The 18,582-nt window shown below is 35.3% G+C and overlaps 1 protein-coding gene across 8 annotated transcripts in view; it reads left to right on the forward strand.

Moving 5' to 3' along the window:
- The window catches only part of BAZ1A (bromodomain adjacent to zinc finger domain 1A), a 196,055-nt gene extending 178,899 nt beyond the window's left edge, over window positions 1-17,156 (forward strand). For 5 of the 8 annotated variants that reach the window (XM_078151581.1, XM_078151579.1, XM_078151578.1 and 2 more), the window contains 7 exons: window positions 1,194-1,289; window positions 8,149-8,396; window positions 8,482-8,705; window positions 9,767-10,248; window positions 13,363-13,505; window positions 15,235-15,322; window positions 16,138-17,156. In XM_078151581.1, coding sequence (XP_078007707.1) covers window positions 1,194-1,289; window positions 8,149-8,396; window positions 8,482-8,705; window positions 9,767-10,248; window positions 13,363-13,505; window positions 15,235-15,322; window positions 16,138-16,331 — 1,475 coding nt within the window. In that variant the 3' untranslated portion in view covers window positions 16,332-17,156. The remainder of the gene's footprint in view (window positions 1-1,193; window positions 1,290-8,148; window positions 8,397-8,481; window positions 8,706-9,766; window positions 10,249-13,362; window positions 13,506-15,234; window positions 15,323-16,137) is intronic. The other 3 variants (XM_020974840.2, XM_078151582.1, XM_020974842.2) reach the window with 1 other exon arrangement.
- Window positions 17,157-18,582: the final 1,426 nt, after the last annotated feature.

Below are 18,582 nucleotides of genomic sequence, written 5' to 3' on the forward strand. Positions count from 1 at the left end.
CAAATTTTTCCCCCTTTCCTCCCCAAGATGGCATACAATCTGACATAGGCTCTACATATGCATTCCTATTAAACATATTTTCATATTAGTCATGTTGTAAAAAAGAACAATTAAAACCAATAGGAGGAACCACAAGAAAGAAGAAATAAAACAGAAGAAAAAAATAATTTCTAAAGGGAAATGGCTTTGTATATAAAAAACAAAATAAACTGATTTCATCTACATTTTCAGACCTAAAATACTATGTCCATAAAGTACCTATTAGGAGAGGAGGAAGGTTTTTGTTTATTTGTTTTTTTAAAGTTTAAATAGAAATTCTACCTAAATATCCCCTAAAGTTATCTCTTAAGAAGGTAGTAGTTTAAGAAATTGTCTCAAACTCATCCAAATCTTTGCTTTTTGGATCCCACTATTTCTTATTTAATGAATTTGAATTTTCTGTTAAGTGAAATCTTTTAGGGTGCCATTGGATCCCAGTGAAACCTAGTTCCTAAATGGAAATTTATTTAGGTATGTGAATTTTTTAAAAATTCCACTTATAAGAGAAAGATCTATTTGCTTCCATAGGCCTGGATTTTTTATGGAGAAAATTCCTGCAGATAGCATTTATATGAATCATTAAATCAACTCTGCCATTGTTTCTGGATGATAGCATATTTCAGTACCCCCCTGTGACCCTACTAACCATTTCAGTAGTTTATCTGACTGAAATGCCTCTGTCTGGCTACAATCTCCCTTTTGTGTATTGTTGCCTCCAATAGAATATAAGCTCCTCAAAGGCAGGTATTGACTTCACTTTTGTATTTGTATTTCTAGCATTTAACACAGAATTCAGCACATTTTAAGTGCTTAACAAATGCATTTTCTGTTTTTCTCTCAGTGGAATTAATTTTCCAACTTAAAGATATTACATTATTTGGTCACATTACTTTTTCAGTAGTAAGAATTTACAGGACTAGAGTATCTGGAACATCTATTGAGTATTAAAGCAGTTTAAAATACAATATATTTTAGTGTTTAGATACCCCTCACTTGAAAAGTATAGTGTGTCTGCATTCTCGTCTGAATATTCAATTAAAAAACTTGGATTCAGCCTACATTAATTATTTGATTTTAAGATAAATATTTTAGCATTTATACTTACAGCTGGCTATAAAAATATGTTTGGATTAACTTTATCAATTTAAAATTAGGTAATGCAGAAATTAACAAAAGAGATCAAAAGGGAGATAGAAAGAAAAAGGAGGACAAGAAAAAGAGAGAGGACGATCAGTCTAGTGAGAAAGATGGTAAATTGTTTATCTTTTTACTTTTTAAAAGAATTTCTAATGCCTAAAGCTCTAAGGTATTATGTTATTTGTCACTAAATTTCACTAGTTGTATGATTAATATTCTGCTATTTTAACTTCATCTTAATAACTGTACATAACATTTTGGAAAGATGAAAGTTTTTTCATCTAACTTTGGTTTAAAATTTTGCAAAAATGTCCGAAGAGAGTAGTTGCCTGGTTTGTTTGTTTGTTTTTTGCTTTGCAGCACTGGGCACTTCCTCAATACGGAGATTTTTGGGAGGCACTTAGCACTGGCAGAAGGGTGCTGCTGGGGATGGAGAGAGAAAGCAGCAAAAATATTGTGGCAGAGTCTTGAGGATAAAACATAAATTGGGTGGGCAAAAGTCAGATTGTCCAGGCCAGGGAGCTTACATTTTACTAGGGTTAGGCAACACATATAGAGACATAGGGGTGAAGGGGAAGAGTATTTTGCCTGGAAAGTCACTAGGACATAGAATGGAACAATAGGGGTGTCATCAATATACTGTTTCCAGAGACAATGATAATATTGATTACAGTTCTCCAAACAGAAGTTGGAAAGCTGAGGAGAAAGGGATGAAGATAAGGGATGCATGATCCCAGGGAATTAATAGCTGAGTGGCTTAGCTTTGGTCTGTGGAGATCCACTTTGTAGGATAAAGCTCACAGCAACAAAATCAGAAAATAGATGGGATGAAGATTCTTGCTTGTGCCTCATCTAGCACCTTACTTTGCATACAGTGGCTTAGTCATTTTTTGTTGATTAATTAAAAGACATAGTCTTTGGTGGGTCTTTAAATCTGATAAGAGAAAATTTATCATAATACACTCTTCGTTCACTTAGCAAATACTGACCATTAATAATAGTTAAATACTATGGGGGATACAAAGATAAACAACTTTATTGTTTTGTGTCCTTTTAGTTGTGGTTCCTTCTGTTGGTTCTAATTCTTCCTTACAACATGACCGATGTGAAAATATGTTTAATAGGGATATATATGTATAGCCTATATCAGATTGTGTGCCATCTTGGGAAGGGAGTGGAGAAGGAAAGGAGAGAAAAATTTAAAACTCAAAAGTTTATGGAAGTGATTGTTGATAAATCAAAATAAATTAAAAAAAACTATCCTCAAAGAATTTGTTGCTTAGTATAGGAAACAAGACCTAACTCACTAATAATATAAGTTAAAATATGGCATATAACATAATAAAGTTATAAAGTATTCAGAGGGAGAGATTACATATGGCAGGAATGAATAAGATGCTTAATAAAAATGGTAGCATTTTATAGCTAGGCTTTGAGGAATGGGAAGAATTTGGGCAAGGTGAAGACATATGAAGCTGTTCAGAAGATATTCTGAAACACAAATGTAGAAAAAGCACAGGATGTATTTGGTTTATGGTAAATATTTAGAGTCCGTCTTCAACATAGGATGTATGAAAGGTGATAGTAGTGGGAGACCAAACTGAAAAGAAGCAGCATTGGACCTAAGACCAGAGAGCCTTGGATACCAGGCTAAGCAATTTAGGTATTATTTGGTAAACAATAGTTGTTGAAGGCTTTTAAATAGCAGAATGACATGACCAATCAGAGCTGTATTTAGGGGAAATAATTTAATATTATGGACTAGGAAGAGAATAAAAGTAAGAAGACAATTCAAGTTGGGAATAAAAATGGAATCAAATGGGAGAAATCAAATTGTGATATTAAAGTAGACTCAACAATACTTAACAGTCTGATGTAGGAGAGAGAGAAAGGCATCAGAGGTAATTGAAATTTTAAACCTGGGTTATTGGGAAAATAATGGTCCTATCAACAGAAATGTGGTGTTAAAGGAAAGGGGGTAGAGGAGGTAGATTGGCCAGGAAGGTGATTTTTGTCTCTGATGTACTGAATTTGAGGTGTCTATGGGACATTCATGTAGAAATCTTGTAGGCATTTGTAAATACTAGATTAGAACTAAGGAGAGAGATAATAGGGTTGGAAATAAAAATCTGGAAGTTACTCACATAGAAGGTGATAATTGAAATCATAGGGAGGTATTAAATTTCCAAGGGAGAGATAACAGAGATAAGGAAAACTTTTGGGAAAACATCCCTTATTTAAGGGAGGAGAGTAAAGAAAAGCCAGCAGAGGAGATCAGGAACATGTCATGAGAGGAGAGAGTATGAAGGAGTGTTCTGCAGTCAGAAATCAAATACTTCAAAAAGGTCGAGGAAGGATGAGGACTGAGGAAAAACAATTGAATCAGGCAATTATGAGGTGGTTGATGGCCATGGAGAGAGTAGTTTCAATAGACAAGATCAGGAGCCAGATTGTAGGAGATTGAGAAGTAGGGATGGTAGTAGTGGTAAGGAAGATTATGAAGGGTGGACCGAAAGCAAACTATTACTTGAAGGTAGAATCCAGCTTTTAGTATGTGGGGACCCAAGTGTGTTTTTAAGTAGCTTATAAGGAGCCAATAGGGAAGAAATTGAAGATATCTGAGACAGCTTGAATGCTAGAATAAGGACAAGAAAGATATAATTAAAGGCTGGGATGAAGGGTACAGGCCTGCAGGAGAGCTACTTTTTCCTTTAAGTTTGCAGGGAAAGAGGTTTGTATTAGAGGTGACAGTAGTTTTTAGGTATGAAAGATAGGAGTAAGGGAACCTAGTTGAGATGGCCTTAAATCTTTACAACAAAATGCTTGGTAAACTTATCTGCTGAAAGAGTGGTAGTGATTGTGGAGTTGAAGGCTCAAGAGAGAGAGATTTAAAATTGCTGCTATGGCACTTTTTTAAACTTTATTTTTCTTGGGGTTTTTTTGGGGGGGTCCGTTTTCTTTTGCAACATATATGCACATGTGTTTCTCATGATTCCAAGTATAATCGATATCAAGTTGCTAGCCTTCTGGAAGAGGGGGCAGGAGGGAGGAAGGGAATTAAAAAAAAAAGATTGTTAATTTTTTTACATGTGATTGGGAAATGTTTAATGAAATAAAAACACTTAAAATAATTTTTTTTAAAAAGCTGCTGTGGAAAATGTGATAGGGAACAAATAAGAAATGAGTAATAGTAATCCTGCTTGTGTAGCTTTGAGATCTCACTAAGTTAGGCTGCACAGATTTGCAGTGGCATTTTGTTAGCACAGTTTTATAACATCTTAAGTTCAAGTCAAACATTTACGTGCCTACTGTGTGGCAGAAGCTGCTAAGGTCTGGGAATACAAATACAAGCAGAAGTACAGTCCTTGCCCCTAAGCAATGTACGTTCTAATGAAGGGGAAGACAGCACACAAAAAGAAGCTGACAAATGAGGGAGAGTAAAGGGGAGAAGGTACCTGCAAAGACGTGGTAGAGAAAGTCCAAAGAGTCAGGAGTAGAGCCTGTGGAGAAGTGAAGACATGGTTGGCTTGGGCATCCTCCTTAGAATGGAGCGTGTGCTTCCAGAGAGAGAAATTCAAGGATGGAGTGAACTCTGGCATGAGGAAGATTCTTTGTCGTAATAGGAAAAAGTCTGGAGAAGCAGGAGTGGAGCCAGGGGGAATGAAAACTAGTGTAGAATTCTGCTGTTCAGGGTAGAAACTGAAACGGTAAGATCTAGGTAGGAGTTATCCAGGATTGGAGGGTTTTGGGGGAGAACAGATGAAGATCAGAAATGGAATCTTGTCATGGAGTTACAGATTCAGAACTGGAAGGGACTTCAGATTTTACAGAGGAGGAAATTAGGGGACCAGGTAGTGATAAAGGTGGAATTTGGCATGACCCAGGTTGTCTGACTCCAGATCCATTGTTCCTTTCCATTGTACTATATGAGGGGAGTAAAGTGAAGTTGGGGTTGTGAAAGGAAGGAAGGGCAGCCAGAACAATTATTTGGGAGAATAGTGTCTGATCCAGGAAGGGCTTCTTACTTTGTCAAAACCTAGCTTGTTCTTTCCCCCTCTAGTCTTTCTTTTAAAAGTCCTGCTAAATTTGGTAGAGTCACACACTTAGAGATGGAAGGAGCCTTTGAGGTTCTCTAGTACAGTTGGTCATTTTGTAGTCAAGGAAGCAAGCCTAGAGGTTAAGTGATCTGCCCAATGTCACATAGTGGCAGTCAGACTTTGAACTTAGTTCCTCCAACTCCAAACCCATTGTCATTTCCATTGCACCAAAGTACCGATAAAGCTATACCCACATAAATCCATCTCGCCCTCTCTGTCTATTTTTCTCTGTCTCGCTAACTTGTAATACGGTCCTCTTTCTTGGTTCTTTTTTTGTATGCTTTTTTTTTTTGATAAGTTTACAGTAGGAAAAAAATGAAATAAGGAGAACAACTTGTTAACGAAACAAGTGAGGGAAATAGCATTTCAGGGAGAAGGACAGTGAAGAGGCCCCCCTGCTCGATTGGCACTAGAAGGGTTTGTATTGTAAATGTTGTTTAGTTGTGTCATTCATGTCCAACTCTTTGTGATCCCAAAATGGAGTGGTTTGCCATTTTCTTCTCCAGCTCATTTTACACATGAGGAACTGAAGCAAACAGGGTTAAGTGACTTGTCCCGTGTCACACAGCTAGGAAGATGAGTATTCCTGACTCCAGGCCTAGCACGCTAGCCACTGCACCACCTAGTTGCCCTTGTATTGTAATAGTGGGATCCAAAATCAAAATGGGGCCAAATTATGTGTACTTAAATGAATTGAGACTTGATGAGGTAGGCATTATCTCTAAGAAAGATATAATGGAGTAAGGAGGAAGGAATGGAGACAAAAAGACCTGATACTAGGTAAGGACCAGGACCAGAGAGCTGCTAATTAAAGAGGTTAGAGTCAGAGTTGGAGGAATTTTAGGGTCACAATTCATGATAATACTTTAGGAGCCTGTTAACTAAAACAAAAAGAATGGCCCCGTGTATACCAAAATATGTAGCAAAGAATTATAAATAAAAATTGAAGGCCAACAATTCAGAAATGACTAAACAGGTTGTGTTATAGGAACATAATGGAATATTACTGTGCTCTAGGAAATGAGAAATGAAGTGAATTGTGGGGCATGGAAAGACATGATGCAAAGTAAATAAGCAGAAATAGAAAAAAAATTAATCATGTAAATGGAAAGAAAGCAAAGCACTTAAAACTGAATGCTTTGAAATGGTAATGACCAAATTTGGGCCTCAAAGAACACATGTGAGAAGACATTTCTTCCCACTCTCTTTGTAGAGGGAGATGGGAGACTGCTTATAATGTCAGGTTTTTTCATTGTTGAACCTTTTTCTCTTTTTAATTAGGGCTGTCTCTGTGGAGTGAGGAGAAGGAAAGGCTGCAATAGGGAATGCCAGTGAAGAATTTTTTAATTTTAAAAGATAGCCTGTTAAGAATATTTTGAGTTTTATGAAGAGAACTGAAGGATTTTGGGCCCACGGTGGTATTTTCATCACTTCTGCAAATGGATAATAAAGTAATATACAGGAAGTAAAAACAGGAATGATAGGTTATTGCCCAGGGACAGATTATAGCTAATAAGGGTTAGAAAAGAATATATTTGCTTGGAGATTATTAAAAGTTTTAAACTGAAAAGAGAGTGTATAACCATGAATATAAGACTTGGTTATTGATTGGATAGAAGGGACAAAGTAGTGGCAGGAGTCATCATACCTGCTAGGTGTCCAGCCTAAAAGATTAGAGGAATTGTAGTGCCAGTGTTATAGCTAATACAGAATTTCTGTTTTGGATTATTAATAGTTATAAGCATTTATACTAAAAAAAATTCCCTTGGACCAGATAATCTATTACTGGACTTATACCCCAAAGAGAGGTCAAAGACAGAAAAGGCCAAAATGATCACGCAGGATTTTTTGTGGCAAAAGAGAATTGGAACAATGTGGGTGCCCTTCACATTGGGGAATTGATAAAGAATTGTAATATGTTAATATAATGGAATATTGCTACAACAAATATGCTGAATTTAGAGAAGCATGGGATGTTTTATATGACCTGAAACAGGTAAGTAAACAGAAATGGTAAAACAGTGTGTGCACCTACTACAACTGTATGAAATAAAAGAACAATAAAACAAAGCTATATTATGTGTAGTTAAAATGACCAAGCTTGGCCTTAGAAAAGGCTTGAGAAATTTTACTTTTTTCCTATCATTGGAGAGTTGAGATTATGGATATAGAATGTACTCTCAGATTCAATCAATGCATTGACTTTGCTGAGCTTTTTCCCCTTACCCCTCTTTTAAAAAAAATTTGTTACAGGGGAAGGCTCAGAGGGGTAGAAAGAAAATATTTGGGGGCAGCTAGGTGGCTCAGTGGATAGAGCACCGGCCCTGGATTCAGGAGGACCTGAGTTCAAATGCGGCCTCAGACACATAACACTAACTGTGTGACCCTGGACAAGTCACTTAACCAACCATTGCCTATACCTCCAAAAAAGAAATATATATTTGGTCTAGTAGCGCTTTTTTTGGGGTAGGGGGAACAAATAAATACTAAAATATTGCTTCTGTTAAGAACTTTGTGTGCTTAACAAAACTACCTTTTATCTTAAAGTGTGGAAAGATGTTTCTTATTCAGTATGTGCTTTGTTTATTTTTGTTATGTCTATTAAATCATATATTATCTATTTATAGTCATATCTCTATGATATATTTGTAGTGATATTAGAGCAAGTTATTTCTCCTTTAGATCAAACGTAGGGTGGCAGAGTAGGTAGGAACACTAGACATCAAGAAGGTCTAGGTTCAAATCCTGTGTGAACCAATAGTGAAAAAAGTGTTTTAGTATTTCATGAACAGTTGTGATACACAGAAGAAAAATTCTAACCAGACCGCTTGAAATGTTAATAAGAAAAAGTTTGATCGCTTTTTCTTTCCTCAAGATGCCAGTGACAGTGGACGCTGTTACAAAACGGTCCTGGACCGTTGGAGAGAGTCTCTTCTTTCTTCTGCTAGTCTGTCCCAAGTCTTTCTTCATCTTTCTACCTTGGATCGTAGTGTCATCTGGTCTAAGTCTATACTAAATGCTCGTTGTAAGATATGTCGAAAGAAGGGTGATGCTGAATGCATGGTGCTTTGTGATGGCTGTGATCGAGGTCATCATACCTACTGTGTTCGGCCAAAGCTCAAGGTAATTTATTTATTTATGTTAAATATTCAGTTAATTTTCACAGTCCAGCGACCTATTTATATAGACGTTTTGTATAATCTGTCAGACTGTACCTGAAGGAGACTGGTTCTGTCCAGAGTGTCGACCCAAGCAACGTTCTAGGCGACTTTCCTCTAGACAGAGACCATCTGTGGAAAGTGATGAAGAGACTGCAGAACAGATGGAGAATGAAGAAGAAACAGATTATGATGAAATTGGACAGAGTGAGGAAGAGGAATATGAGGTGGAGCCGGATGAAGATGATGATTCTCGAGAAGAAGAGGAAATGACGTGAGTTCTAATCTGAGATATTGGCATTGACGTTCTTAGATTCGACTTACTGTTACTTAATAGATGTGAAAGAATTATTGGGATAGTAGCACTTTTGAAAGTAGTACATAATCCAGTAGCTTGAGCTCCTCCATTTCTGGAAGACTTTCATCGTGCCTTTTACTTGCTTTGGCATTGAAGCACTTTATACATAATTCCTTCTTAGTTAGAATTAGAGGGCTTTTCTGGTTTAATTGAGGGTAGAAAACTGCATTGGGAAGTACCAGAGGACGCTGCAGCATTGGAAACTTAGGTTTTATTCTTTATCCTAACTCTTCAGGGACAACTCATTGGAATGATAGAGGTGTTAATATTAAATGACAAACGGTGAATGAACAAATAAGTGAAAAAGCATTTATTAAGCATTTACTATGTGCCAAACACAGTGCTAAGCTCAGAGGTTACAAATAGGTCATAAGAATGAGAAAATTCATGGTTGTCTAGCAATAAATACATTCTTTTCTATCTAGATTGTAGAAGAAATTCTATGTATTTAGATGTGGTCAAGATTCACTCTCCAATAGTTCTGTGAGGGTAAAATTAGGATAAAATTAATATCAAAGGTAATGATATAGGGCCAAAGCATCTGTGGAGGTGACAAGAAGTTAAGCACCAACATAGTTGTAGAGGTGATGGACTGATCCAATATGTGTGTAGGAATCTCTGGGTTTTGTTTTATTTTGTTTTTAAACAATAGTTGGGAGTTCCTGGATCCCTTAGCTTCTAGTGTCACCAGGACCTGGAATTGGGAAGGTGAGAGAAAGAGTATTGAGAAGAGAGGCAAAGATTATTCTGTATATAAATAAGGTCACCAGGGAAGTAAAGCTGTACAGGTTTGTCATACTACATACTAGGTGAGAAGATAGTGGATAAAAGTGGATTGTACTGTACGTGTAATATCTTGGTCTGGAAATCTTATTGACCGTAGTCCTTATTCAGAGTAATGGAATGCTGGATTGAGGCCTGCTTTGTAAAAGTGTCATTAGTTTGTTGTATAATTCTTATGTTTAAAATATTTCTAGACCACCTAAACGAGGAAGACCACAGCTCAGATTCCCAGTAAAAACAAGAGGCAGACTCAGTACTTCTTTCTCAAGTCGTGGTGGTCAGCGACAGGAGTCTGGAAGATATACTTCACGGAATCAGCAGAGTATACCCAAACCAACTGGATCTTCATCTAAAACTACTGGAAGAAATCTAAGAAAGATAAAATCTGCACCTGCTACAGAAACTAAAGCTTCTTTAAGACTTACCAGCCGTTCCACTCGTCAGAGTCACGGTTCATTACAAGCAGATGTATTTGTGGAACTAATCAGTCCTCGTAGAAGGCATAGAGGCAGGAAAACTGCTAAAAACACACCAGTGAACAGTCCTTCCAACTTCCCTAACTTTAGAGTCATTGCCACAAAATCAAGTGAAGAAGCAAGACTTTTGCATTCTACACCTAAATTTTCTGTTCAGGATAGAGAACCTAAGAAAAGAGGCAGGAAGAGACAGTCCACAGGTATGAAAATGTTATTATTTAACTTTGGAACAATTCCCACTTACTCTTTCCACAATCTCTCTCATCCCTGACAACTTACAAGAACTGCTTTCTTAAAGGTTGTCAGTGACATCCAAGGTGCCAAGTCCAATGACTTTCTCTCAGTGTCCTCATCTTCAGATTCTCTACAGCCTTTGATAACTATCCTTTCCTTCCTGAAACTCTCTTCTCTCTTAGTTTGTGTAGTATTATCCTGTTTTAATTTTCTAAGTCTGACAATTCCTTTACTCTATTTCTCCTCCTTAAAAAAATTCCCTAAAATTCTATCCTTAGCTTTCGTCCGTGTTTTTTACTCTTGCCATCACCTGTCTCAGCTGTGCTGAAAGTTTCCACATTTATATCTTTATCCCCTATTTCTTTGCTCTTTTACTTTAGACTTAAATTTTCAAATACCTGGTGGACATTTTTTACCTGATAAACACCCCCTACCCTCACCCCTAACAGCCATGCTACTAAAATATCAAATTCAGTATATCGAAAGTAGAAATCATTATTCCTTCACCCTTCCCTTCCCTTTTTTCTCTTCACTTTGCTATGTCTGTTATTGGCATCACCATTCTTCATCAGTCTTAAATTCCCTCATTTTTCTTCAGTCTTTCACCCAATCCTCCACTCTCAACCAATTCATGTAAAAGCTAATATTTATTTAATGCTCTAAGTTTTGCACAGCATCTCACAAACATTATTTTATCCTCACAACAGCCCTGTAAGGTGGTAGGTACTGTTATTATCCCCATTTTATAGATGAGGAAACTGAGGTTAAGTGACTTGCTCAAGGTCACATAGTAAGTATCTGAGACAGGATTGGACTCAGTTCTTCTGACTCCAGGCACAGTGCTCTATGGGCAGTGCCACCTAGCTGCCCAAATCCCATAAAAAAATTCTTTCTCTGCAGTGTTTTTCACCATCCCTTCCTTTCCATTTCTATTTCCTACAAGCCTAGTTCAAGGCCTCATATACTTATTAATTACTAAAGTACAGTTCTGAGTCTGTCATCCACCTGTTTAAAAACTTTTTGCGATTTCACATTGCCTACTGAATTGGTTCCGACCTCCCGAAACTAGCCTTTAGAACTCTGCAGTGTGGTTGCAGCCCGTGCTTTCTCTCCATATGTTCTCTTTCATCTAAACCAGACTACTAGCAATTTCCCAGACACGTCCTCTATCCTTTGCAACTTTGCTTGTGTTGTTCCTCCTTGCCAGAGGGCCCTGCTTCTATGCTTTGTCAAGATCCTGCCTGTTCTACAAAACCTTCTCAGATGCTGCCTTAATCTTGAGCTTTGAAGATTTTGTAGAGGTTAGAGGAGTAAGGAAGAGATGTTACAGCTGTTCCTGCATATAGCATTCAGATGTGGTAGAGGGAAAAATATGAAAATCACTTTTAATAGCAACTTTTACTAAAAATATTCTTGAAGAGAAAGTCAGTGCAGAAGGTGACATCATAGTACTGTTGTTTTGGCTGTCATAAATACCTTTTCTTCACTGATCTCTCTTTTAAAAGATAGCTCACAGAAAATGTTTCCTCACTAGTACTAATTGGGACAGGTTTAACGTTTTTGAATTTATATACCTCTGTGAAGTGTAACCACCTTTCCCACCTAAATAGATTCTTCCTGTTTAAAGAACTGATGTTTTTAAACAATGATATTTTTAAATGTCTCTAGCATTTCATCTTGTTTTAACTTGGGTTATAATTTCCTGTAGTCATAACTACCTCCTTCTTTCAGTTTTTATCTCTTAAATCATGTCTCTCATTTATCTGTTTACGTGAAAAGCAATAATAGGAAGCTAGCAAAGGTAGAATTGTTCTCCAACACCTGAAAAAACATAAAGCAAGGCTGGATTGTGTTGCATTGCTCAAAAAATAAAAAAGGATCGTAAGTTTTTTGGTGCACTGTCTTATTAGTATCATTTTATCATCAATGTTACTTGAAACAAATCTATATCCATTAGTTATAAAATATATTAGTTTCATAAAATTTAGCTCTTAAAATTACATATGTAATGGTATGGATAATGCAAAAATAGTGACTAGTTTTAAAATCATATCGTTCTTAGGAATAATTTTTTTAAAACTTATGGTCATGTCTTGTGTAAACTAATTTCAAATGATAAAATAATGAAATTCCAGTATACAGGCATAAGGAGAAACTAGAAAACTACACAACTTCCCTGTTTACTTTTCTCTTCACCACTTCATTGTTTAGGGTTAATTCATTTATAATAAGGAACTCCTTTTCCAATATGGGTTTGGAAAATTGGGCTTTTTTAGATCTACTTATTACATGAAAGTTTAAGTCGTTTTTTTCCCTATGTGGCTTTAATCTAAGGGCAACAAATATCAAGTAAGCATTTAGTATGTATAAGGTACTGTAGTAGGCACTGGTGATACAAAGACCGAAATGAAGGGCCGCCTACCCTTCTTCCCATCCCATCTATCTAATTTATATCTTTACTTAGCTAATGAGGAGAGTAATAAAAGTGTTTTGGTATGAAAAAAAGTTTAAAGGTCTTTTCTAGAACTAAAAGTAATATTTGTAAAGGCTGTTAACTACACTCATGCATATAGAGAGCTACCTGGACATAGTCTGCCTTCCCAAAGATGGTTAAATATAATTGAATACAATTGAATCATCATCTCTGAAGGAGTCATTCACAAAGAAATGATGGAACCGTTCAGTTGTAATCCTTTTAAGGATTTTGTAGTAATGAAACTAGAAGAAAAACTAGTCACTTTTCTAAGTCTCAATTTCTTCCTTGCATTTGGTAGTGCTTTTTAGGACTCTTCCCAATGAAAGCAGAACAATTAATTCTTAAAAGGAAGAAATAAGGATTTTGACTTTTCCTACCCCTTGAGAAAACCCTACAAAGTATATAAATTGAATACTTTTGGTCTCATGCTGTATAAGTTTAAAAAAATAAAAGTTTCAAGTTATAGCCTAAACTGTCCGGTTTTTCTTCTTGATTTTGGTCTCTAAATTATTTTTTGAATTTATATGCATTTTGTTTTAAACATTAAGTATTTTCAACTTCTTCTTTAATTACCTAAGACAGATTTTCTGCTTTTATTTTTCAGATTCATCTCCTAAGACATTGAATCGAAGGAGTTCAGGCAGACAGGGTGGAGTCCATGAATTGTCTGCTTTTGAACAACTTGTTGTAGAACTAGTACGACATGATGACAGCTGGCCTTTCTTGAAACTGGTTTCCAAGATCCAGGTAAGTGAAAGTGGGTATAAATTAATGACAGTATAATATAATATATCCACCTTCATATTTTGAATCAGTGACTAGTCATGACAACTAAGTTGTCCAAAAGAATTCATTTTTCCTATTTAAAACAGTTGCTAATTTTTTTTAGCAGTAGTGGTATATTAATAATATACTAGGGAATAGTATAGGGAATGGTAAGGGAAATAAAGTTGTAGATGAAACAAGAGTAACATACCCTTCTAGATATTTAATCAGCTTAACATCATGATGATGGTTCAGACATGTGATTTCAGCAGTGAAATGAAAGTAAGTTTTACAGGATACCTTGCTATTGACAGCTCTGGGGTTCAGGATAGTTTACACTAAAGGTTTCACATAGAAACTATTCTACTTTTTAAAAACTCCTATTTTTTATTATGTTAGTAGAGCAGAACAATGGATTCTTCACTTTCCTGCCTACCTATTTTCATTGTTCTTTGTGATCCATTTATTTACTAGCAATGTATGCTATAAGTCCAAATCAGTATAAGGTAATTTGGAAATACACTAACCAGCAAAAATCAGGTTTGATAATCTAAGATATTTTCTATCTGGTTTCCTAAACTTATTTCTTATGGAATGGAGGGAGAGAATAGAGGTGGTGTTTTGTCTCACTTCTGAATTATTTGTATTTGCTGGAAGTTTGGCATATTTGTCTACTCTTAATCATCTTTTTTTTTTCAAGAAGACAGCATGCTAGAATGCAGACCCACTGGACTTAAAAGTCAGAAGACCAGGGGCAGCTAGGTGTCGCAGTGGATAGAGCACTGGCTGTGGAGTCAGAAGGACCTAAGTTCAAATTTGGCCTCTGACACTTTACACTTACTAGCTGTGCGACCCTGATCAAGTCACTTAACTCCTTTGCCTAGCAAAAAAAAAAAGTCAGAAGACCTGAAAATAGTCACTTAATCCTTCTGAATCTCTTTTGACTAAGTACTTCATAGGGTTATTGAGAGAATGAAATAAGGTAAAGTGACTATGAATTTTAATTGTTACACTTTCCTCCCTGGGTGGTATTTACTGCCTATTGCTTGGAACATGGTACACATTTCCTGTTCAGGAACCAGAAGCACAATATTTGGTATTATTGGCACTATTAAAATATTGGTATTGCATTTGCAAACCTTAGTGAGTCTTATTGCTTGCCACTATGGAAGTATTGGCCATTATCTGCTTTTATGACTTTTGCCCTTCCTAATCCGCTAGAAAGATAGATTGAAACTGAAGTTTTATATTTGAAGCAAATGTGTGATTCCCCACTATGGAAACCCATGGATATTGACAACTCATCTTTATAATTTACAAGTTTAAGGGATTGACTCAAGGTACTGAGAGGGTTGAGTGTGTTGTTGTTCCATAGTTACATCATGTGTCAGAGTCAGGATTTGAACCTATGGCATTCTATCTCTCTGTTCTTACATAAATGTAAAAATATCATTTCTGAACAGCTTTTGCAAGAGTATCTTATCCACTTAATGTTTAATTTTTGTTTGGAACCATGCCTTACTTTGTTTTATGCTTTTAATGTTAAAGTAATTAATATTCAACATCTGAGAAGGCAAATAGTTGCTTTCTTTGTTTTCTTGAACCTTTAATAATATCTGCTTGTAATATAACAGTTGGTAGTTTGGTGAATTTTCTTTGGGTTAAGGGTATTTTCTTTATTAAGTGATATGTTTAAATGATTATTTTTCAGGTACCTGACTACTATGATATCATCAAAAAACCTATTGCCTTAAATATAATCCGTGAAAAAGTGAACAAATGTGAATATAAACTAGCTTGTAAGTAATTTACATTTGTTTCTCTTAAGGTTAAACAATAGTGTTTCTGACCATTTCAGTTCATATCAAATATACTAAGCATTGTGCTAAGAAAGAGAAGTTTAGAAGTAGTAGACTGTTACTTCATTTACTTCATAAGCTCTTATATGAAGATAAATTATTTTCTTTTCAACTGTATGGATACTGTTTTTCCTTTTAATTTTAATTATGGGTTTTGTGGATCATATCTCATCTGATATTTAATAGGCTGCCAAACAGGGATTGGAAGCAATTAAGGATTGAGTAAAAAGTGCTACATACAGAATAATTGGAGATAAACTTTAGTATAATTAAAGATAAATGGTCTGAGACACCTGCTTTGAAAGTGCTTTGGCCTCTGCACTATATTTTTATAGGATACATAGGACAAAAGTTCCAAATATCATTCTACTACCCTACTACCTTTTACAGGCCCCTAATTTAATATTAAAAATAATAACAAGGGTTCCATTCTCTTAATGTAATTTTAAAGATTATTGTAGTGGAAAGAATGTTGAACTTCAAGTCAGAAGATCTGGGTTCAGATCCTGACTCTTGCATTCAGTAATGACTTCGGTAAATCATTTAATCTCTGTGAAACTCAATTTCCCCATCTGTAAAATAGAGATAAGGATATTTGCACTTCTTAATTTGTGAAGTAAAGTGTAAATGAGAGGATTTATATAAAACACTTTAATAAGCCTTTTATAAATGTAAACTTTTATCAAAAATGTACCTGTTTGGCTGTACAACAGCTTTATAACCTAATCTGCTGTTAACTCTTCTTTTGTTCCTAGCTGAGTTTATTGAAGATGTTGAGTTAATGTTTTCGAACTGCTTTGAGTACAATCCTCGTAATACAAGTGAAGCAAAAGCTGGAACTAGACTTCAAGCATTTTTCCACATTCAAGCTCAAAAGCTTGGACTGCATGTTATACCTGGTAATGTGGACCACACTATGCCTCCAGCTGCAAAAAAGTCACGGATATAACTTTGTACTTTTGAAGGATTTATTCTGAGGAAAACCTAATGCTATTCATGAAAATGGAATATTAAATCATGCTACAAAGCAGTCATATCATAAAGCAATAAAAACTGTTTAACCACCTTGAAGTGTGGCCTGCACTATGTTCTCAAATTTTAATATTAAGCACTCAGGAGAATGTAGGAAAGATTTTCTTTGCTACAGTTTTGTTCATTGTCTGTTTAATAGATGTATTGGATACAGTACTTGTTTACAGAGGTTTTAACATATTTTAAAGATCATTCATGTGTCCAAGTATCTTGCAAAAATAATTATTTTCTACACCTTTGACTTGTTCTTCATCTTTACTTGACATTTTCTAGACTCTGTGGCATTGTGGGGGTTTTATTAATGTAAATGAAATCTTCTACTTTAGCATAGTTTAGAAACTGTAAATGACTAAGAATTGTTTTTATGAACACATCCTTTGAACACTACACATGAATGAGTACAAGTTTTTGCATATCATTAAAAGTGCTGTACCAGTGCTAGCTGGAGGTATTCAGTTGGAGTTTATTAAGTAGATATTTATTTAGTATTGAAAAAAAATTTGTGGATTTGTTTTTGTATTTATAAAATTTGTACCTGGAAAAAGTTCCTTAAATTTAAAAAAAAATTTACTTTGTTTTTGTTTATTCCTCTAACTTTTCCTAATGATCATCCGAAAAAGGTAACACCCTCCCTTCTCCCTGGCAGTTCTCCTAGCGATAAGTAGCTTTTACAGAACTGTATTATAAGTTTCAATGTACAACTTTTTAAGTGTACAAATAAAATGATACATTTTTCAAAGTATTCTGGTTTTGTGGAATTCATTGCTGCAGTCTATGCCTTCATTTATATCATTTTTAACACATAAAGGCTACATGAACTGACAATTCCTGACATTTGAGAAAGAAGGTAGATTTGGGGCACAGCTACATCTGAGTTATGAAGCCAAAATATCTCATAAGTCGGGGTAGGTATCCAGTAACACTGAATTTAGATATTTGCTCAACTGCTTTTTGTTGTACATGCCATCTGTTTTCATGGTAGGACTAGTACAATTTAGCACAAGCTAGGTTCATTTACCAGTCGTGGCCTCTGTCTTAGAACCTCTGTATCCCTTGTAGTAAATTATTCATATAAAAAAGAGTGGATATATATACTTTATATGGTATTTTAAAGACCTTGATTGTTAAACAATCATTTAATGTAAATTTAAGCATCTTCGGGTTAGAAGTTAAGAAATTTTCAGTCATTCCGTGAACAGACTAAACAGCTGTAAAAAGTGCTATAGGTCTGTGTGTATAGAGATGAAGATTAATAATGTCGTTTCTTCATAGAGGCTTACAAAATAAAGTAATTTGTCAATGTGTCAATTTCTGGGGGCACCTAACAACTTAGGTGTAGCTGTTTGATATCTTAATTTCTTCCTAACATATAGAGAAAAATTTGTGTGGGTGCTATTTTTACTACAATGAAGCATATTACAAAATCAATAATCAGATATTTTATCCTGAATTTCCCAAATATCAAATTAAATAGACATTTCCATATACATATGTATGTGTGTGTGTATATGCATGTATATATATGTGTATTGTATGTGTGTGTGTGTATATGTATATATATATGTGTGTATATATATATGTAACTGGAAATATTATGCCTGAAACAATCTATTATGTACAACTTTTTATTTTATTTTTAAAGTGACATAGTTGATATCTTCTGTTTATTACCTCATCATAGTTATTCCAAATATCCCTCCTCTTCCCAGACAGCTATCCCATATAACAAAAAGCATTTTTAGAAACTGAGAAAAAATCAGCATAACTGATCAGCAGTGTGTAACACCTGTGGACCTCCCACATCCATGAATAAGGAGTAGGTTGGGGATATTATCTCTTATTAATTCATTTAAGTTGTGCTTGAACTTTAGTTACATTTACTTCTGTTTTTGAGAGTATCCATGATCTTTCCACTTACATTGTCATGGTTACTGTTTGCATTTTTTTCTTGGCTCTCTACTTCACTCTGCTTCAGGTCATAAAGATCTTTCTCTGCTTCTCTGTATTCATCATATCATTTCATACAGCACAATAGTATTCTGTTACATTCACATACCACAGTTTGTTTAGCCATTCCACAATTGATGGGCATCTACTTTGTTTCCAATTCTAAATTGTCCAAAAAGTGCTGCTATAAATATTGTGGCATATATGGGGACTTTCTTATT

The sequence above is a fragment of the Phascolarctos cinereus genome, unplaced genomic scaffold, assembly GCF_003287225.1.
Source record: "Phascolarctos cinereus isolate Bilbo 61053 unplaced genomic scaffold, phaCin_HiC Scaffold_3;HRSCAF=262, whole genome shotgun sequence".
In the NCBI taxonomy this organism is placed as follows: domain Eukaryota; kingdom Metazoa; phylum Chordata; class Mammalia; order Diprotodontia; family Phascolarctidae; genus Phascolarctos; species Phascolarctos cinereus.